Consider the following 23,471-nt stretch of genomic DNA (forward strand, 5'->3'; position numbering starts at 1 on the left):
GATACGCATCACATCCAAGTCCATATCCTTTACAAACCATTAGGATGCATTTGTTGGAAGTTTAGTCTGGCCGTATCTAAAACAATAATGATTTACTGCAACATCCTTCAAAGGATCTGCAGGCATTAAATATGATCACAAGACAAAATCCCAAACTTCCTTATCATTAACACATCCTACTTCTCTTTCTCATTATCTGCTGCCTGTTGCTGTTTTTCCCTGCATCCTGTTTTCCCTGCATGTACAAGTTAAACCGGAGCATAGAAACTGGCAGTCTTACTGCTCCACTTAGTGGACCTGAAGAAGTGAGTGGCACAGTGCCAATGCACCAACACCAGACGCCTGGACATTTTTGCCAAAAGGACATTCCATAACTTTTTTCCTTTTTTGTGCAAAAAAGGATAACGCAACATGTACTGGAGTCCAGGAGACTGTAACTTGGACTAAAAATTGGACATAGTAAACTGTACAAATACATATATGATTATTATAAAAAAACAATGAAACAACGCCACATAAACCCAAAGTCACGAAAGGCGAAAGCAAGTCGTACAAAACAAAAAAGTGAATACAAATTAGTGATCTTGTAAAATAAGTTTAAAGGGTCGATAACCTGTGTTTTCATCTATATAAAAATCAACCCATTCTCACCAAAAAGCGTACAAATGACACGCAGTGTCATTATCGTGCAATAGATACGCCAAATTCCGATTTTGCGTGCATATGATACGCCAGTCCTTCCCATTCACTTATATGGCGAATCGTTTCGTGACGTTTTATTTATTGTTTTCTCATTTGTTTTCTGTTTTTTTTTTACCATTTTCGCTTGGGTTTAGGGTTAGAACAACTTTTTGTTATATAAAAATGACATCCTAACCCAAACCCCAACTCCAAGCGACCATGGCTTAAATATAGATAAAAACATAGTGAAACCTGTATATTAAATAACCTGCTTAAACAAATGTGAAATCTAACCCTAAACCCAAGCGAAAATGGTTTAAAAAACAGAAAACAAATGAGAAAACAATAAATAAAACGTCACGAAACGATTCGCCATATAAGTGAATGGGAAGGACTGGCGTATCATATGCACGCAAAATCGGAATTTGGCATATCTATTGCACGATAATGACACTGTGTGTCATTTGTACGCATCTTGGTGAGAACGGGTAGAAATAGTCTATGGTATCCCCAAAATGTGTCTGTAAAGTTTCAGCTCAAAATACACCACAATAAAAATGAATGCAATGAAAAGTTTTTGTGTGTGTCTCTTTAAATGCAAAGAAAGCTTCTGTTCCCCTCCCCGTATGCAAAGTATGGGGTAGAGCACTTACACATGTGCTTTGGACTACGTAAAAACATGTATTTCTGGCAGAAAGTTTAACACGCTCATAAGAAAGTGTCTGTGAGCAGTTATGGTTGGGGCGATAGGAGATCCTTAACAGCCTGTTTTGTGTGACTATTGCGGTTTAAAGGTGCAGTGTGTAATTTTTAAAAGGATCTCTTGACAGAAATGCTAAATAATATACAAAACCATATTATCAGGGGTGTATAAAGACCTTTTAATAATAAACCATTATGTTTTTATTACCTTAGAATGAGACGTTTTTATCTACATGCACCGAGGGTCCCCTTACGTGGAAGTCGCCATTTTGTGCCGCCATGTTTCTACAGAAGCCCTTAATGGACAAACTTTTTTATTAATTTGACTTCGTCGATGAAATGTTTTTCAGGTGGTGGCTACCGTAGCTTTTCTATGCGTTTCAAAAGCGAGGGAAGGGCAGCAGACTGAGCCATTGGTTGCAATTTGCAACATCACCACTAAATTTACACACTGCACCTTTAAAGGAGATTACACAACGAAGAATAGATGGATTTGTATAATAACAGGATGTTTCTGCACACATACTGGCAACTCATTTTCTGCTAGAAACACATTTAAAAGTGCATTTTTGGGTTAGGGGGCTTTAAATTGCCATGAGATTTTGTTGCATAAAAGCTATTTATATGTTATATTTATTAAAACATTTAAAATATACAGTCTTTCCCTTCTGGGAAAATGGACCAAAAATACGTTTGGCTCATTTTTGTCCAGTGAAATGCTCTGTTGAATGAAAATGTCCCTCTTCATAATGTTTAGCAAGTAGGTTTATGGTTGTGGTATAACTAAAGCCTATATTGGTTATTTTTCACACGGGAGGGATATGCTTTTTAACCCTAGGCTTCTGGTTTCATTAGGAAATACACAAGACTGAAACCTGTTTTCATGCGACCTTTAACAGGTAAAATTTCCCAAGTCCAATATTACAGGCAGGAAGTGTGTTTTTTTGTTTGTTTGGAATTTCACATGATAATTAAATATGAAAAGTAATAGTTTACAGTACCTTTACATAAAAGATGACTCATTAAAAAATGACTTTATGCTCAGTTTCCACCACATGCTACTGAAAGGAAGTTTATTATGGCTTAATGGGGCTCCACCACACAAACCAATATACTCTTGTTTCCTCTTCATGTTTATAGTCTCATGGGATTTGCCTGCTCATAATCACATTTTTGGCTTAAAACCAACAAATTTCTTTTTTCAGAACATTTTTATATTTTTCTCACCCTCCTCTGCTGTGTTTGCAAGGTCTTTGACCCTAAAGGATAAATCGTTTGCTCTGACTGCTGATGACAGTTGGCAGCTTAGCGCCCCGGCAAGAGGTTAAAGGTGACAGAGCTCTCTGTCAGCTCCTGGTTTAACAAATCAGCAGCTGTCCTGTACTCTACAGAGAAATGTACCTCGAATCAACAAGGAGCTATGCTGGATCAGGTCTTATATGTGATCCTGCCAGTAAAAACTCAGATAAAGTCGTTTTTTTGTGATTTACATAAGACCATCCTACATAATGTAAAGCATTTCCTGTGAAAAATAACCTTGATATCTAATATTGACTGAGTAAAATCATGTCAAAGATTGGAATGAATGTGAAACCAATGATTGAATAAACATTTGATGCTTCTAATCTCATAATTATAGATTATAGCCTGGAGACTTTCGACTGGATTTCACAGACAGTGTCACATTTCTGTCTATCAATACTGCAACAAACAACATAACATTCCCTGCAAGCAACTGTTTAAAAACGTCTAAACACAGCTAAGACGTCTAGACATCTAAAACAAGGCGAAATCTGGAATGTCAGTGAAAATGTAATGAACATCTAACCATAGCCCAAAAAGAAAATAATTTAAATTAAACGAATAAATCAAATCACCTTCACTGTTGGCTTACATGGTGAAATATCTCGCATGTTATTTTGACAAAACCCAGCAAATTCAAGTTTATTTTGGCGTTACTCATAGCCGGACTCCCGGGTCTATAGACCACAGTAAAATCGCATGCAAGTGTCATTCCACATAACTGTATACATTAAAAAGTTCTGCCTGTTATTGTATCACATGCAATATTTTTGCTATTTTATTGCATTGTGTCTGATCTGGTCACAGCTTTTTTGTAATTAGTTCACAGCTGAGAAAACAAATGAGTGATTAGTAATAAACATTTTCTCATTTGGCAATGTCACACAGTGGGATCTTCCATTTGTATATACGATAATGATGTGGTTTGTGACACATCAGTGCTTTGTTTTTCTCTCCTGTCTGAAAATACCAACCTTTCCAGTTGGGTGATGTGTCAGCCGCTGCACTTTTACCTGATTGGGCCAATGTGCTGTTGTTTGTGACTATGCATAACTCGCATAACTTTATTTATTAAGTCCAAAATGTCCATTTTACTACATAAAAGTGTTACAGCAGTAAGATTTTAAAAAAATACCTTTTCAGCTATTACTTTGATAATAATCATCAAAGAAAAAAATGTGCGTTTTAATGTTATTTGTGGCTTTCAATGACATATCACACACACCACGATTCCTGTAACTCAAGTGGTAGTGCATTGAGTTAGCAGCACAAAAGGTTGTGCATTCAAATAGCAGGTAACCCACGCATACTACTGATCAAATGTATGCACTGTAAAAGTCGCTTTGGATAAAAACATCTGAAATGCATAAAAAATTACATAATATTTTTGGTTTTCTTTGTTCAAGACTGTCATTGATGCTGCAAGAGCAAACAAAATTAAGGGATTTCATGAATCCCACATTTAAAAAAAAAAAAAATTTACTAACCAACCCTCGTCTATCTATACTGTGTTGGACGTGATGAGACTATTTCCAGTGCACTTATGTATTGCTGTTCTTTTATTGCTATAATTGCTTCTAATGTTTACCTCATTTGTAAGTCGCTTTGGACAAAAGCGTCTGCTAAATGCAAATGTAAATATACACACATCCCAGACAGCAGACGACTCTGGGCCGGATCTGCTCCGGATCTGTGCCGAAGTCAACAGCTCTGGCGCTGATCCGGTGCCGATCCGGCCCAGAGTCGTCTGCTGTCTGGGAAATACCCATCTTAATTCAGAATGTATTATCTTAATTTAATTCGTTAAGAAATAATAATTTTATTGGCATATTTATAGTGTATTGCATAAGCCTATTTAGAACGAGATGTTAAAATGTTACAGATGACTTATTTTATTTCTTTGTTTCAACTTCCAAGTGGCGTGTAGATTATTAGTCATGAATAAATAATGTTAAAACCTGTGTAAATTTCTCATTCTTGACAAAAGCTGTGTGTGTGCGCACATTTAAATAATGTCGGGCTGTAAACGGGTTGGGGCTTTTAAAAAGCTGTCAATCTAAATGTACGTTCGGGTTCGGGCTGCATTCTGTCGGGCTCCGGACATTTCAGGCCTAACTTTTAAGGCCCGATTACAGCTCTATACCCAGTCTCACAAGGTTTCGTGATATAGTCACGTAATTTTTTTATTCTTTTTTCGTGATACTATCGTTTTTTTTGTGATCGTATAACGAATACCTGTTATCGTGAGATTATAACGTATTAGTTACTCAACTGCTTTTTCCTATTTTCAAACCATTGCCGCTTCGGTGTAGGGTTAGATTTGGTGTTTGCATTAGAATGTCACTTTATGTATTGGTTTATTCTATTTTTTTCTGATTTATTTTTTTGGGTAGGGATATAATTTTATGTAAATCAAACCCTAACCCGACGCGACAATGGTAAGAAAATAGGACAAAACAGTTGAGTAACCAATACGTGATAGTCACACGAAAACAGGAATTCGTTATCGATCACCAAAAATTGTGATAATATCACGAAAAAAGAATCAAAAACTTACGTGACTATATAGCAAAATTTCGTGAGACTGGGCTGGTTATTGACACATATGTTACATCTCACTATACACTAGTATTCAGTAATAAAGCTCCAACGCTTATCTCATCACGCATGTGAACTACTAGGATGTGTTAGCCTGGGAAACTTTACAGTGAATGAATCCTTTGATCTTTTGAGAAGAACAAGAGGTGCTGCACTCCCCTCTTCCTCACCTTTGTAACCCCCTTTATACCCACCCCTCCCATTGCTATAACTGGAGACACTGTACTGGTTACATTTAAATCATCTGGATCACACTTCCCTTTCTCTTAAATGTTACAGTACATTTATCTGTATGAATATTCAACACGTCTGAGCAGACAGAAGATATATTTATTTATTACTTATAAATAACATATAGTGAGCAAAAATGCAAATAATTTAAAACATTGTCAGTGAACAAATCTTTCATCTCATCGCTATCTTTAATTCTGTATGCAAAGACCTTTACTCACACATTTCTGAGTATAGATAGATAGATAGATTATTATATTTTGCGGAAGGTGTTTCTGAAAATGGTTAGTCCCTATTACAGTTCCTGCACAGTGCCTAGAGGGGAAATTGCGAAATGCTGCATCCACCGATCTCCGTAAATCTTAACTAAATGAGATAAGCCGTTCAGGAAACAATATGCATATGCATACTTCTAAACCACACAGAGTCAGATTTCCAATCGAACCCAGATTTAATAGGAACATAGATGTTCTCGGGAACTCTGGCACACTTTTGCATGGTGCTGGGAAATATGCAGAGAAAAAAGTGAAGCTTAGATGCTGGGACAGACCCTTTGATGTCTGGGCATTTGAGCCGGCACACTTGCTTTACACCTCGTCTGAGGTGTGACTCTGAGGAAAGAGAGAACCACCACCATGGGAAATGACTTTGGACCCTCAGGCCCCCCTAATTCACACTCACTTCTGGCTTTCATGTTCATGGGAACAGCGTTTTCTGTACAGACAAAATGTCTGTGAAGGTTAGTTGACCTCTCACCCAAATATAGCAAAGGCAAGACCTCTACCAATCACCAACCCCCTCGTGATCATCCACCAGCGTCCATGATTTGAGAACTTGGGAAGGTTGGAATACATTGGCATCAGTACTAAAACACTTCGGATGTATATTTTGATTATGTATATATTAATTTGACCGAAAAAATATTTTTATAATTCTTATTATTAGTCCTTACATGTCCCACAGATGTACCTCTGCATCTCATTAAGCAATCCAGAACCACATGTGATAATCATGCCATTAAAAATCTACAAGACAAGATGATATTGTAAGGGAATGTGTTTGTTGTTATAAACTGTGACTTTGTGTGCCCGATCTATAATGGAAGTGACCTCTGACTTTGTGTTGTTTGGAGGTGGGCGTCCAATACAGGGTCATTTTCTGAGGCCAGAAAGGGAAGCTAGGGGTAACTTTTTATAGCTTTAGGAACCAGTTAGTGACAAACTGGAATGCTACCGCATTGATGTGGCAGATAATTTTTTTATCCAGTTTTGTCCAGAAACAAGTTTGTCCAGAAACAAGAAGTGACTTGATCGTCGGCCTCAAATAATAACCAACTTGTACCCTTTTTCTTTCTAGAGAAATTTAAGACTTGTGCTGTAATCCAGTTCAGTGAGCACTATAGCACAAAATGTCCAACACAATCTCTAGCAATCCATGATTATCGCATCTAACAGGGTTCCCACGGGTCCTTGAAAGTTTGTTAATCTGGGGGGAAACATTCAAGGCCCTGGGAAGTTTTTGAAAATATACATACATAGGTACAGGTCATTGAGAGTGCTTGAATCTATTTCATGCAATAAGTTTTCTGGAAAAAAATCAATGGCCTGTGTAGCGTAGGATAGTATTGTAAAAATTCCATTTTTTTCTAAACTGTTCACTTTAAATGTTTATATCTTCTGTATGTGAATGTTGATTCATACCAAAATGCTTTTTTGCATAGTTGTGTTTGACACATGAAAACATCTCAGGTTACGTATGTAACTGTTGTTCCCTGAGAAGGGAACGAGACGCTGCGTCTCTCTTGTCATACTCCCTGCATCCCTGTAACGCCGTCTTTGGCAATATTTCAGATAGCGATATACTTCCTGGCTCCCGTGTCACCCTGTCTTTGTTAAACCTCACCATTGGTTGAATTTGATATACACATTCAGACACACTTACTCCTGGAGGTCACCGCAGTGACGCAGCGCGAGTTCCCTCGAAAGTGAACTGTAACAGTGTATCTTAAAAAGTAACATTTAGTCCTTGAATTTGAGGGTATTGGACCTGGAAAGTCCTTGAAAGGTCCTTGAATTTAAAGTTAACTAAGGTGTGGGAACCCTGATCTAAGCTAATTCATAGAAATTCATTTAATCCGTAATGTTTAGTTTAGGATTTGCTTTAGTGCCACTGACGATCGGTTTAAGTGTTGTTTATTATTGCTTTATTACATACGTTTTTTGTATGATTCACACTGTACCAACGTCATTAATAGTTACAAAAATGAAGTGAGGTAAAGAGAAAATTTTATCTCGGTGAGTTACACTGTCAGAAAAAAGGTCCAAAATTGTCCCAAGCTGTCACTGAGGCAGTACCCCTTAAAAAGGTCCTAACAGTTATATGTATACATTTGGTACCAACATGTACCTTTGAGGTACTAAAATGCACTCTGCGGTACCGCCCCAGTGACATTTTTTCTGGCAGTGTATGGACTTGCATGCTCATACATCCTTGTAATTGATTGACAGATAACATTTCATATTTGTTTATTCAGACTTTTGGTCGGGGTGGAAAGCCCAGTTTCAGGGTTCAGCCCAAGTTGTTCTTCGGTTTATTTCCCTCTACGCTCTTGGAAAAGCTCCACTAAGAAGATGCTTATCATGTCTCTCTCTCTTTCTCTCTCACTCTCTCTCTCTCTCTCTCTCAGAGTGAGAATGAAACCTGTTTCCTTCCTCTACCTCCTTTCCCACACTGGACCCCATTGTGCAGTTGATGGATCTGTCTGAGTTGTAATAACTTATACTTTATAATCATGCTGGTTTAGTTCCTCTCAGCCACTTAATAAAGCTCGGTCAGCATTTATCCCGTTTTAGAGGTTAAGTGTAAGATAATCTTCATCTTATAGTCAAAGTGTTTTGTGTAAGAAAAAGAAAGAGATGCAAGATATGCAAAATGTGCCTTCACAAAACAAATAATGGTGACTTCACTATTGACTTGTTTTCTTGGTGATCGGTTGAGCTCTAAACACAATGCAAATGAAAGAGTGTGTGAAAATGCTTCCAGTAGGGTCCAAAAGTGAAAAATGCTTCTGCATTCTCAGAAACAAAATGTACAAGAAGGTACAAATGTTGTCACTGGAGTGGTACCTTTTCAAAAAGTACACTTTTGTACCTAAAAGGTGCATATTGGTACTTTAGAGGTACCTACTGGTAACTGAACGGTACCAAAATGGTACATATTTGGACAGCATTTGTATCGAGAGTGTGCAATATAATAGACAAGTTTTCAACATAAACAAAATAACCATCCGTTTTCTGAAAATGTGGTAATTCCCCATTTACTTGAGTGACAGCATGTGTCATGTGTGTTGGCATGTGATCTCATTTTACATTCTTTTTCATTTCCAACAACGCACAGATTTTCAGTGTGGTCCTAAACGTTTGGACCCCACAGTATGGGTTGCAGACAGGAGGTCCTCCAGTGTGTGGCTCCTTTAACCCCTCTCTTTTCCGAACTTCCCAACACCCGACTCTGATAGAAACTGAGGGACTTGTTGAAGCTTAACTGTCTGATGCAGAGAGGAGGGGGACAGGTGTTCATCCAGGTCTGCTAGAGTCATCTGTGTTAATGTCCCTGGTCACGCCAGTTCCCTGTACTCCCTTTCCCACGCTGCCCGGGGTCAGAGGGCTGCAGCCTGCCGGATGCGAGCCTCCCCCAAGACCGCTTTTACTAAACGATGGCTCTTCTGATCACCCCTAATAAGTCTCCAGCCATAATGTTTCTCTCAAGTATGCAAGTCTAATCTCAGTCATTGCACTCTCAGCAAATGATGGTTTTAAATACCAGAACGTTTAGACATAGAGCCATAGATCTTGCAGAAATTGCTTCTCGGCAATACTTCTAAGGGTCATTGGAGTTATTTATTCATATTTTATTGCACATATTTATTGACATATATATATATACAGTAGTATATGGCCAAAATAATGGAGGAACACAAAAAACGTCTTATCACTGACATGCGCTGATTTACGAACCCTTCCATCTTTAGCTAAAGCTCCTCTCTGGAGATCAAGCATAGAGAGGAGGCGCCACGGGGGATGATGTTCCCGGTTCGTATCCCACTGTTCTTGTTTTTATTCATGTGTGGGAGTTTATGCTGCTGTTGTTTGTTCTCGGGCCGGTTTTCTCGGACTGTTTTTTACTATTAAGAGTTATTCACAAACACAATATGAGTGGTACAACATTTAAGCCACACTTGAAAGATGGTCATTGTATTAAATAACAAAACATCAAGTCAAAGTCATTTCTCTTTTGTCTGAATGTTATTTTTAGTGTGTATAAAGGTCTCGCATGTAGGCACCCAAGCAGAATAACCACACGGGTGTGTTTCACCACATTGCCTGTATATGTGCTTAGAAGCATGATAAACGTTTGTTTATATTATTTACAACCAAACCAACTTATATATTTTTTATCCCATGAAAAAAGTTAAGGGTCTCTTTATGATCATTTTTGCTAATGCACTTTCTGTTTTTGTTATGTGGGAAAATACCAGCACTGATGCGGTCGGTGATACACCGATCGTAGGTATCTGCACATCTTTTTTTACTCGGCTTATCTGTATCAAAAGTGTGCAAAGAGGCACCAAGCCTTCGTAGTTTCCCTTTGGGACAATAGCAGGAAATCCACCAACCTGTTTGTTTTTCTCCATAAGTCTGATGTGAGACAATACACTTGTTACACTAGCTAAGCGTGTGTAGAGATTGCGGGACTAATTGCAGCGAGAAGGAAGGCCGTCTTGTTTTCTTTTGAAATTAGGTTTGTTTGCTCTTGCTCTGGCATGTTTTTTTTTTCTCTGTTTCGTTGTTGCCCGCCGTCACAGCCCCCACCCCGCCACATTCCCTTTCCTCCCACTGCATCCCATTCGAAAAACCCACTCCGTCACTCGGACCTATATTTGTGTTGGGCACTTCCTATTTGTTCTGACCTGTGACCTGTAGGGCCGGTGGCAGCTGAGCTGTGGAGGGTGGTGTCAAATCGTGACCTTTGAAACTGCTTGGTTAAACTGTGTAGACACTACATTATTATTCCCAAGAGTGCCATGACATGCACCAAAAAAAAAAGACTCAACTTATAGGATAGCCAAGAAAGTCTTGCTGACACAATACCTGCATATCATGCTGGTCAACAGTAATGCTTTTATTTTCAGTACTGTAGGGTACTTTTGGAGACATCAGCTTAATGTCTCCAACACGTGATTTCTAGTTTGAAAGTCAGACCTAAAGCATTGTGTAACTTGTAATGTAATAAGTGTACGTGTGGCCCTAAGGGTGTGTGGTCAGGAAGATGCACTGTTTCCTCCTCAAACTAAAGGAAAGAATAGGAGACCAGGAGTGATGAGTGTGCCAGAATAAGGTCTACTTCCCTTCCCATGTCAAGACCTATAAATACACCAAAAACAGGAAGCCAACAGGGAAGGAATTGTGGGCAAACTTTAATCCTAGATAGACAAACCCCCTGTACGCTTCCTTCCAAAACCCTGACCTCTCTCACTCCACGAATGCACATGTACGTATACATACGTTCCACAAACACGTACTTAAACAGTCGGACCGCTCAGACCTTTCTTGAAGTTTTCAATCATGCATATCTGACGCAGCAGACAGAGGTTCAGAGTGAAAGGTGAACGCAGTTCCATCAACACAATGATGATAATTATCAGGCACGTTGGCAGAATAGCAGGTGGAGTGTCATTCTTACAGTGACTTCTTTATGTCTGGTAATGGTTCAGGAAACTGATCTCCCTAAAGGTTTATTTTTACCATAGCTTCTTTATATCTGGTAATAGTTCAGGAAACTGATCTCCCTAAAGTTTTATTTTTACCATAACTTCTTTATATCTGGTAATGGTTCAGGAAACTGAGCTCCCTAAAGTTTTATTGTCATCTTCCATTACTGAGGCTTGGCCATTGCACGGCAAAAATTGACTAAGCTTTGACCCCATAAATTACTTTATGTGAGAATTTCAGCTTTATTATTTCTGCAAGTGTAATATTTGTTTAATCTTAACTCAACTGTTACTTTATCTAAACTGAGAACTCATAAAGCAATATGCATAAAATCCATCAAATAAATTCATGCCGGTAGACAGACATACACTAAGGGGCAGTTTCCCGAACAGGGTTTAGTTATATTAGGAACTTAGTTATATTAGGACATTTAAGAAGTTTTTACAAACATACCTTGCAAAAAAAAAAAAAATACTGGTGTGCAACTTGGGGCAATGCAATGGCTCTGATGTATAATATGTTAAGATATTTCAGTGCAAAATGGTTTTAAATTAAGGCAGCTCAAACATGGTTTTTAGTCTGGGACAAGAATACGCCCCCTCTCTGTAAAACCACATCTAATGCTGACCATCAGATTATCCGCGGTAGAGGTGTCACGTGTGAGTGATTTACATGTTAAGTCAATGCAAAGACGCGATTAGGCATCCTGCGGCGCAGTACACACGTTAAGCGCGGCGCGAGTTGAAAAATCTGAACTTCGGTGGATTTCTGCGCCGCGTTAACCAATCAGGACCTTGCTGTAGTAGTGACATGATTACAGAAAGCAAGTGGCAGAGTCTCAGCGGAGTCGCAGAAGCCCCTCCCATGACGCGAATTTCCACGTGAATGTCTCGAATGACTAGAATTCCACTTGCGAATGAAGCGCGTGAACTCAAATGTTCAAGCGTCCAACTACGCGCGAATAGCACGTTTTTGCCGCCTCTACCGTGGCTGGTGGGAATGCACCATTAAGACATGTTGACGCGTGTTTGGAGGTCTCGCTGCGCGAATAAGGTGTTTAGCATGGCGTGGTAGACGCGATTTTGCCTCATTCGCACGTCTAGTTTGCACGAATGGCGCGAATTGAGCGCTGCCGTGGGAAATGCGTGAGTTGAAAAAATGAAACTTTGGAGGAAAACGCACCGCGTTAACCAATCGGGAGCTTGCTCTAATAGTGACATGATTACAGCAAGGGAGCGGAGTCGCAGAAGCCTATGGAAGGCCCTACCATGATGCGAATTTCCGCATTAATGTCTCGATGACTAGAATTTCACGCACATATGTTCAAGTGGCAAACTAGATGCGGTAGACGCGAATTTGACGCCTCAAACGCGGCTGGTGTGAACCCATGGTTTGTCATTGCTAAAGTCTTTTTGAAACCCTAGTTAGTGTGTAATGTTGCTATAATAGCATCAATAATACCTGTAAAATGATAAAGCTCAAAGTTCACTGCCAGGCGATATATTTTCTTTAACAGAATTCACCTTTCTAAGCCTACAGCGAACGACCGGTTTGGACTACAGCCCTCTACTTCCTGCTTTAATTATGTCATTAGAACAGTTTTTTGACTAAACTCCGCCCACACAAATACGTCAGTCGGCAACTAAGCTAACGGCAAGCTAAGCTGCTATCGAATTACAACACACTAAACAAGCTACACAATCAGAACTCGATACGTATTTCTGAAGGAGGGACTTCATAGAACAAGAAAGACATCAGCCTGTTTTAAGGACAGTGAAAACAGTGCTATACAGATCAGTAAATGTGTGAAAAATACAGCGGTTTTGTTTACACGTGAAACATGAACACATGTTATATTGTGCACTGTAAACACAATCAAAGCTTCAAAAACAAAGAAAGAACTGGATCTTTAACTGAATTTTCAGTTTTATTCATGTCTCTGTGTGTAAAAAAAAATATAGGTCACAAATGTGAGTAAGCATAAAGTAATGCATAAAAGTCTGCACTTGACTCATGCAGTTGGCAGAGAAACTGCCAATATTAAAGTTCGTCTCGGCTTTTTGAATGACTATGTACTATAGGTGGTGACATCACTGTTGGCAAGAAACATGACAAATCTCCAAATTCCATGTAAAAGCAGTTTTCTGCATATTGGTTTACTGTTGGCATTAAATGCATAAAAAACGGTTTCTATAATAAGCAGATTTTTGAGAGTTATCCGCTTGAGCACGTGAACACCCTCATTCATATGAGTAACATTAATACTTCAATACTGGATTATTCTAAATTGTGTCAATTATGTAGCATCGCAGAACATACTGACAAACACTCCCCCGTCTTCGATTGATCAGATAGTCCTGACAGATCCTAAACTATACAAAAAGTTATTTTCAACCCACCATTGGGTCAAAAATGCTGCTGTTTATTTTTGACCCAAGCATTTTTAGAGTTGAATATCATTGTTTGATCGTATTATACTTTGTGGAGCTGAGCAGGGTACTAAATAATGTCTATAGCATTATAAAAAAAGAAATACACACTAAAATATATCAAGTGTTTTATGGATGTATTGTCTTACCTCCAACATGTGTTGTGTGTTCAAACCGGATCATCGTATGCAACTTGTGTGTCTGCCCATCTAAAAGCAAAAGAGCTCATGAGTTTAATGGGGATTTGTAACCGTCATGTGTGCTTCCTCTTACTGTTACAGGACAGATAGCAGACAGGGCCCTCAGGGTCTCAGACAGGAGGAAGAGGGGGGAAATCAACGTTGATGCGGAGATGACAGGTGTCCCTTTAATATGTATGTGCTGCTTTTTTACTGCTCTTTCCTTTTCATCATTCTTCAGTCTTCGTTTGTCGTCTCCACTTCTTCCTTTTGCACGCTTTCCAGTAAAAAATATATGAATGAAGACGTGACAGGAATGATAAAATGAATTGATGTTCTTTTAATAAGGAAGTGAATGCATCGTTATACGCCGTACGTGTCGTAACATCATGTCCTTAAGCTTTAACAGTAACTGAGTCAATTGGAATTGGGTATTTCAGAGTATGAGAAAACAATGCTATGCATTGTAGCTGTTTGCGTTTGAGAGATAATAACTGTGGTACATTGCCAAGTCATCATATCAGATCGATGTTACAGGTGCCAGCACCCAATGGTTACTTTATCTCATTCGGTTAGACAGAGACAACCCCACTTTGCCATTTTTGCATTTAAGGAAACAGAGAAAAAGGAAGGACAATGAGATTGAAAATCCCATTGTTGATCAATCACAGTTTTGCTTTCTAAAAAAAAACTGCACTCAAAGAACCTTGCATAGACAATATCTAATATTTCTAGGGACAAGATATGATTGATTTAACATACTAGTCATTTATCTAGTCAAACAGTGCCAGTGGCTGGAAACACAAAACGGAGCCCTGCCTGGCCATATCACCTTTGTGTTACAAAGGTTATCACAAATACAAGCCACGTGTCTTACGGTTAGGGTGCATACTGTATCCTGTTTTGCCTCATCACAGCCAGTTCAAATCTGTTGATTCAAACCCTCTTCATGCCAAAGGTTGTCAGTCCCACAAATCCACATCGCTGACTCATACGAACAAATCACTCACCTGCGCCTAAAACAACCAGCAGATTTTCTATGCTATACTAGTTTAAGTTTATTAATGCTGGTCGTGTTCGAGGCTGAATGAGCAAGGAAAGCTTACTGGTAAGAATAGGCGCCATACCTGTCTTTTACTACATAATGAAGCAATATAACATGCAGACTTATCATCGTCACAAATATCATTTGCAGGCTGTGAGTTAACACGTTGACCTTACAAACATGAAAGAGAAAACAAAACCAATTCGTTACCAAATTATTCATTAAACAGTGACGTGATGAAAGTTTTACGTGTCCTAAAATCAGTCTGGCGCGGCCTTTTCTTTCTCTTTCAGTTTGACAACAGATTATGGAACTGCTTACGCATAAGGTCATACATATATCCTGAACACATTGTGAACTAACATAACAGTGACCAGTCAGCTTACCTGCAGGTGCCTGCTTATCTGAGGGACACAGAGGACAAACAGGTTAAGATTTAGTAGATAGGACTACTGCAAATAGAAAGTGATACAACAAGAATGAGAGAGAGAATGAAGAGTATGAAATGGGTGTAAACGTGGAGATCGACACTTCTCTATTCTCTAATTTAAAAACGGGCAGGCTTACTGTAAACATACAGTATACAACAGCAAGTTTACAGGAACAGGCTTAATCTATGCTACCTTGAAACTGATGGTTTCCTGTAGCTCAAAGGGCAGAGCGTGGCGCTAGCAACACTAACATCAATGTTTCGATTTCTATATGCTAACAAAATACATCAAAATATTGAAAATAATAGCTTACACTCTCGAAAATAAAGGTATAGAAGTCATTACGGTGGCAGTACCCTTTCAATAGGTGCACCATTAAAGTGCATATTAGTATCATATATTGGCACCAAATATATACAGTACTGTGCAAAAGTCTTAGGCCACCATGCCAGAATTAGATTTGTTGTTTTTGCAATGTTATAGTGATCATATTATATAATTATTTCTCAGTCTCTTTAATAGAATACATCCAAAAATACAGGAAAAGTGTATGTAGTATTAAAAACGTATGTGCCAAGTTTTTAGTGTAAAATCCCCTTTCACTTGAGCAATAGCAGGAAACCGCAGGATCTCTTAAACCTAAAATTAAATCCTCATTTCTAATTTTAAAGAAATTTCTTCATTCTGCTCAAAAACGCTCAAGATGTGTTTCGTGCCAAGAGAGGTCACACTAATCACAGACAATGCATAAAGAAGACATTTAGCCTAATTTTTTTATTTTATTTTATTATACATTTCATTTATGTTCTGTTTGTATCTTAATAAAATAGAAAAATAAATATGGATGTTCATTAAAACTTCTAAAACAACAAGAAGTCTGGTGGTGGTGGCATAAGACTTTTGCACAGTACTGTAAATCTGTACCTAAATGTTACATATTAGGACCTTTTTAAATGGTACCATGCCAGTGATTGCTTTTGTACCATTTTTCTAAAGGGCGCTATAAGTTCTTTTAAATATTTTCCCTCAGCAAATGTTTGTTTAACAAGATAATACTTGTATTTATGCTTAAAATGTGAAATGCACATAGTCTCCAGAAAAAAGGGACAAAAGTTGTAAAGTACACTTTACCTCACAGGTACATATCTGTACCAAAAGTACCATCTCAGTGACAACTTTTGTACCTTTTTCTGAAAGTGTAGATACACTGAATACTCAACTTAACCTCAGCATGGTTTTATTATCATGTGCAAAGAGCTGTTGAAAGGGGGAATGAATAATAACTGTACACGGAGAGAGTAAACTGGGGACAGGTGTCAGACCACGCAGAGCCCACATGTCAACGCTCCCAGGGGAGAAGAGATATAGAGAGCGGGACCGCCCTCCCTCCCCCTGTTTCAAACGTAAGCTTCTCGCTTTGAATGAAGAATGGGGGGTGAATGCCAGGTGATTCCTGTCTGAGGGCCATTAATTTTCTCTGCCTTCATGTGTACTGTTCTGAGCATTCATATAATAATTACCTAATATACATTAGCAAGAGCATATTGGATGTCTTTATGATGCATTTTACACATTACAGGTCCATAAGGGGGTGGGGTGGCAGTGAAAGTGATGAATTAAAATGGGTGGTCTACAATACATTCAAACATTCTGCTCCAATGGATTTGCATTCCTAATCGCCTAAAACTACATGCAACGTGTCTCATGGATATTGACTTTATTCTAGAGATATTAAGGTAACACTTTACAATAAGATTGTATTTGTTAACGTTACTTAATGCATTAGCTAACAATGAACAATACAATATTTATATTTAAATTATCATTTAGTAATAGATTTTAAAAATCAAAAGTTGTAACTGTTAGCATTATTTCATGCACAATGAACTAACATTTACAACTGTATAGCATTAACTTATATTAATGATGAAAATATATTACTCGTTAGTTCATGTTAGCTAATGCATTTACTAATTGTAAAGTGTTACCAATATTACTTAATAAACACTAAAGGGTGATTCTCGCAAAATTAGACTTTTGAGGTGTCATGAAACATTTTGATAAAAAAGGTAAATGCAAAGTAAGAGTATCAAAATAAGAAGCATACAGTTACAAACATCTCTTCGTGTACTATTTTGCACATGATTTCAAATGACATCATACAAATCAATTTTGTTGTTTTTTCCACATTTAAGGGGAAAATTTTCATTACCGCAACGTGTCCATGATTGGATTTGGTTTCTTTGACATGGAAATATTTATCATTAAAAATGTAAAAAATAAAAAGTTTGATTGCATGTTATACTATAAACATTTACATTAAAGAAACATGTGTGATTTGGTGATTATTGGTAAATGTAGAGACAATAATAAGGAATATAAATGTGTCCAAGAAAAATTTTCTCATCCTCCGCAACAACTTTCAATCATTGTTTAAGCTCTCAATTATAACGTTTAAAAAAAAATTGTTGGAAGGGACATAATTGACTGTGACACTCAAGATGGCTACCAGGTAAGCAGTTTTTTTTTCTCTTCAGATAAAAGTTGAAATTTTGTTTGTCATAGTACCTAGACAACTTTTTAGTTCTCATTACCGAAACATGAGTTTTGTAAATGCATGTAATATCATGTTGCGATAATGATAATCTAAAAAATTTAAATAATTTTATAGGAAATATTTTTTGAATCCTCTAAAAATAATGGTTATAGTAAGTTCAGACCCTAATCTTATATGTGCAACAACAAAATTGGCTTCAAGGGCTTTTTCAAAATTCTGATGCTGGACACGGATTTCGTGAGAATCACCCTAAAGCTTTTTACGCAGATGTGACAACAGATAAACACAAGTGTTAAACACAAAAGTAACAAGATGAGACTGTATAAATTATTTCAGGATTTATTTTAAGAAAAATATATATTTTCTTTGTGACGGTAAGCACATACATAAACATATACACATTTCTCTCTTATAAATACAAATTATGTACAATCAAATTAAATAGTAGGTTTTGTACAATATTGCAATTTTTAAATTAAGAATGGCGGTATAAAATATAAAAGTATCATCTATTTTGGTTTAAATGATTGTAAAAAAAATAATTGAGAAACAAATGCCACATACAAAACAACAACAAAAATTTGCTCTGCTGAGAACCTAAATCTTTTTTTTAAAGGACCCCAATGCAGAGGTTCACAAAACCAGGAAATCTTGACAAAGATAAGGCTTCAGCTTGAACTAACTGGCCCGTTCGAGCCTTGGGAATGTCGGAAATAGCTTAGCAACAGCTAATGTGGACCGGATGAAAGTTGTACACAACAATATCCATCATGTACTGCTGTTTAAACAATTTGTACCCAAGACAAGCACAAACACTTCTTTTGAAAAAACATACCCCTTGTAAGATTTTTAAACAGGCATACTACACGTATACTTTCTAAATAAAAACCATCTTGTTCAGTGTTGCTGAGGAGTACCTTTTCTTTAAACTAAAGCCGATTGAAAAATGAGGCACTTGATAAAAAATTGAGTTTGGTTACAGTGATAGTCAAATCCATAGTAGGCACTAAAAACTGTGCAAAAAATGTAAAACACAGCCATTTTAAACAGCAGGTTCCCAAGACCGTTCACATTGTTTGCAGCCAAAATGGCTCTTTTCAATAACTTTGATTGCTTTTGATCACAGATCCGTAATTGTTCATAAATAGCATTTCGAACTCCAAAAAAAACCCCCAAAAAATACTCCACGGTCAGATTTACAGATCCTTTAGTTGCATCTTCTTTTTGATTTGGTCAACAAGCCTTCTTGCAATGGAGTAAGATGAACATCTGGATGTCTAATTTTCTTCCTTTTCAAGGTCTGCTGTTCAGTGATTCACAATCATCGCTTCTCCTTAGCTCTTCGAGAGAGTTCTCATTCTTTATGTACATCTTAAATATGATGATATATATTTGTATATATATATATTAGGACGTAAAAATAGAAAAGAAAATAGTGCAAATTATGCAATTCCTCAAGTCTTCGAGTCCATTGTATTGCTTTGTCTTCGCAAAATCATTGTCCGTATCAGGAAGTAGTCCTGAAGTAGTAGAGCAGCATGAATAAATAAATAATAAAGTAGATATAATATATATTTTCTTCAGTTCTTTCTGTAAACATATTTGGGTCAGGCCGTCTGTGGTTGAGGAGTTTCAGATACTGTTAAACCTGTGGACGAAAGAGCAAGAGAAGAAAACTGTTAAGTTATGACCTTAATAAACAACCCACCGAGAGCATGTTAACAAAAAATGTGTTTTAAAAAAAGTGTAACGATGCTTACCTCAGTAGCAAAGACACATTGTTCTGTGTGGTCAGGAATGATGTATACAGGATGATATAATCCCTCTTTTGAATAGTTCAAAGGTGGAACCAATAATGTCGACTCAGAATTTTTCATGTAAAATACATAAATGCATGAGCGTTTGCACATTTTGTGTCAAAAACCAACAAAAAAACTCTAAGAAGAAGAACTTACATGTCTAGCTTGTTCTTTGTCTGGTGTTTCTCGTCGATGCTCAAGTTGTAATCCATCATCTTCTGCTTATAATTAGATTTGTCACTTAAATGAGTGTCCATAGTGTTTGAGCTGAGAGCCACATCCTTATTGGACACCTTATAGGGACCACCAGGAATAAGAAAAGCCTCTTTCTCTTTCAGGCCTAACGCTGAAAGAGGAGTTAAAGAGACGCGGTTGTTGACCGTCTCCAAGTCGTTGCGTACATTGGTTGAGGCTGCTTTGCGGCCTTTTCGCATCTGTCTCAGGACGGCGATGGCAGCGCACATCACCAGGCTGAGCGTAATGAGACCCAAAGCGAACGAAACGGCCAAGGCGGCAGGAAAACCGGGGCTGGCCACAGGGGTGGGCTTCACTTCATGTTCGCAGCGGTTACCCATGAACCCTGCTGGGCACTTGCAAACGGGCCCGGTGAAGTGTGTGTAGCAGGTTCCTCCATTCTCACAGGCCTTGAGGCTGCAGGCGTCAGATCGAACGTTGCAGTCTTTGCCCGTGAAGCCGAGCGTGCAGGAGCAGGTGTAGTCGTTGATGCCGTCCACGCAGGTGCCGGCGTTTTGGCACGGGTTGCGTGCGCAGTCGTCTATGTTGATTTCGCAATAAGATCCCTTAAAGCCTGGCCGGCACGTACACATCAGTCTGTGACCCAAATCAAGACACTGGCCACCTTGAGGAAGAAAATAAAAATGTTAAAATACCACCACGACCACGTATTTATAGCTAAAACCTCCAATGTAATTGAGCTTCCTATGCATTGTTTAGACTAGCGAAGGATATAAGTGTATGACAGCTCTATCTTGCCTTTCAAATCAGTTTAGGAGCCACACTGGCGTCTTCTAGCATGCTCGAGTAGCATGCCTTTCACGGATGATAATGTCATGCACAGTGGATGCATATCAAAACAAAAAATGTGAAGCAACCAGACCTAGTTACTGCTAGAGAACAAATCAGCACGTTGCCTTAGGCATAAGATGGTGGTGACAGTGAGGAATGCCTTTTACCCCCACAGTCTGTGGTATATTCAACTCTACTTATCTGAGGAGCTTATGGGAAAATAAGCAAATACTTACCATTAGCACAGGGATCGCTGCTGCATCTGTCGATCTTCTTCTCACAGTTGGAGCCCATGTATCCGGCACGGCACTGACAGGTGTATCCACCGGCCCCCTTTGGCATGCAGGTTCCTCCGTTGAAGCAAGGTCCATCGGCACAGGTCATAGCGCTGATCTCACAGTTCTTTCCATAGAAGCCTTGAGGGCACGTGCAGGAGTAACCATTTACAAGATCCTAAGAGAAAGAAATAAAAAACATTGTTTAATTTAATAGAGCGGGCATATGCCAAAAAAAACCCACATCTGTGAACGTTTTCAGATCAAAGATGCCAAGATTAAGCTTTTTCTTACGTTACAGCTGCCTCCATTCTTGCACGGATTGCTGTCACATTCGTTGGTCTCGATCTCACAGTCTTTTCCACTGAAACCGGGCTTGCAGGTACAGGTGTAACTGCCTTGGCCAGTGTTGCTACACGTGGCGTCATTCATGCAGGGCTTGTGATTGGTGCAAAAATTCAGGTCCTCGTTGCACAACAGTCCACCCCATCCCTCCTTGCAAGTGCATTCGAAGGGCTGGTTGCAGGTGCCATGTATGCACCCCGGGTAACTTTGGCACTCATCACAGTGAGGCCCTTGCCACCCAAACTTGCACTTGCACCTACCGGGGGCCTCACAAGACCCGTGCTCACCACAGTCGGGCGAGCAGATGGCTGTTAAAAAGAAGAGGGAGAGAAAGGGGAAATTAGAATGACCGCGTATCATAAAAACCTACCCCTACCCCCCTTCTGGAAGCTCAGGCACATCAAGTGTTTGTTAAGTACTAAACTAAGCAGCTGGGACGCGCACACAAAAGAAACACATGCTGTATTTTTCACGGAAGACGGAGCATATTAGGTATCAACGCGTGTCCTTGTTAATCCATGCTTATTGCGTCCGTTGTCAAAGAAACAAAGAAGGCTATTTTTAGTTATCACTAGTTATTTTGTAAATAATAAATAAGTTATACGTACAGTATAAACGTCAATGCAGCACTTAAATCATAAAATGCATATATATGCACAAAAACAAAGCACTTACGTTCCGCGCAATAAGCGCCTTTCCATCCAAGCAGGCAGATTCTGTTGCCGGCGGCATCGCAGTTGTAGTGGCCGAACGGGTCGTCCCGCGGGCGACAAAAATCAGAGCACTCCTTGCCATAGTAAAATTCATCGCACACTACGCGGTACGAGAAGCTCAGTTCATTTTGCTCTCCACGATGCACGTCCTTAGACCAGTCCTCGCCAATAGTGAGTCTTCTTTTGGTGGCCAAACGGCTGATCATATTATTTACATTTTCTGAAATCGATCAAATAAATGATTTTAAAACATAGTTCTATAATAAAGAAGTGGACGTGTTCACACATACTTAGCACCGGTTTAGAGCACTAAATAGTGGACATACCTGTTGGCTGCTCAGACGAGGACTCTGCGTTCCATGCTTCAATGATTAACGAGACAGTTCCCTGTTATAACAACCCTTCATTAAAACTTTGTAAAAAAACGAAGGCGTGCACATTAAATAAAAAACAACTATGATAAATAGTGAAAGACACATTTCTGGGCTACTTACCGGCCACTTGAAATTAAAAGGAACCGTGATAGGCGCGCTGCTGGAAATGGAGCTCTGATCTGCGTTGACTATTTGAGTCATTCCAGTGCCGTAAGTGCACGGCGGCTCCGGTGATATGACGTCTTGTGAGTGCTTCAGGCAAACACGGAAAAATATCTGGCAGTCTGTAGACAGTTTACATGCACCGCTCGTTGTTGTGAAAGAGTGCACTTTCAGCTCAAACACACCAGAGGACTGCGCCTATGAGAAGAAACATAAGGTATTATGAGCACATAGCCTATAATACAAAAGAAGCATGTTACATTCAAACGCATGTGCCAGATACTCACCAGTTGCGTTGATATCAACATTAAAAAACACGTCGTTAAGAAATTTGCCATTTTGTATCCTCTTGTCTGCTACTGAACGATAGCAGACTGCGAAAATAATCCGATATGAATGTTTGCAGTGGTATCCACAATGTAAGAAAAAAAAGAAATATTGGAATTAAAGGTTAAAAGAGTGAAATTCACTTAAAAAAATAGCTTCGTTTGTAATGAAGCTGAGAAAGCAAAGAGAAACAGATTTCTTGCTCCAGGGTAAAAGGACTTTGGACCAGTCACTTAAGTTTCGTGAAGTGTGAAGAGCGCATAGCAAATATATATAGGGACAGTGGGGCGTGGTTTCCTATGCAAATGAGGCAGGGGGATTCTGTAGACGAGTCCCCAAATGCGATTTTCAGCTTTATGTTAAAAAGCACAGTAAAAGAGATATTACATAATAACACAAACGACATGGGAAACATGTAAACTGAATATAGTGACAGTGCTTGCTTTTTATTAGTCAACTATTTAAGTCATTCATTAAATATAAACTTTTTTCTATACATTCGTTTAAATTCATTCAAACTGCAA

At 38.7% G+C, this 23,471-nt stretch overlaps 1 protein-coding gene and 1 long non-coding RNA gene across 2 annotated transcripts in view; one reads left to right on the forward strand and one right to left on the reverse strand.

Annotated features, from left to right (window-relative positions):
• Nucleotides 1-23,471, forward strand: part of LOC129437933 (uncharacterized) — a 59,701-nt gene that overhangs the window by 14,245 nt on the left and 21,985 nt on the right. Inside the window, exon 3 of the long non-coding RNA XR_012367942.1 lies at nt 13,996-14,088. This is a non-coding gene — a long non-coding RNA (uncharacterized lncRNA). The remainder of the gene's footprint in view (nt 1-13,995; nt 14,089-23,471) is intronic.
• Nucleotides 18,250-23,200, reverse strand: dlc (deltaC). Its single transcript, XM_073862591.1, has 9 exons — nt 22,908-23,200; nt 22,579-22,818; nt 22,411-22,471; nt 22,047-22,304; nt 21,321-21,679; nt 20,988-21,204; nt 19,881-20,584; nt 19,687-19,800; nt 18,250-19,574 (listed from the first exon to the last, which is right to left on the reverse strand). The coding sequence occupies exons 1-9, from the start codon at nt 22,956-22,958 to the stop codon at nt 19,569-19,571; spliced, it is 2,010 nt and encodes a 669-aa protein (XP_073718692.1). The 5' UTR covers nt 22,959-23,200; the 3' UTR covers nt 18,250-19,568.

Source organism: Misgurnus anguillicaudatus, chromosome 24 (genome assembly GCF_027580225.2).
Source record: "Misgurnus anguillicaudatus chromosome 24, ASM2758022v2, whole genome shotgun sequence".
Lineage (NCBI taxonomy): Eukaryota > Metazoa > Chordata > Actinopteri > Cypriniformes > Cobitidae > Misgurnus > Misgurnus anguillicaudatus.

Excerpts from the sequence above, each read along its gene's own strand:
- dlc (XM_073862591.1), bottom strand. The coding sequence starts at position 22,958 with ATGGCAAATTTCTTAACGACGTGTTTTTTAATGTTGATATCAACGCAA. Across the intron at positions 22,305-22,410 it reads CTCGTCTGAGCAGCCAACAG|AAAATGTAAATAATATGATC; the intron begins GTATGTCCACTA and ends GATCGATTTCAG. Across the intron at positions 21,680-22,046 it reads AGGCGCTTATTGCGCGGAAC|CCATCTGCTCGCCCGACTGT; the intron begins GTAAGTGCTTTG and ends TCTTTTTAACAG.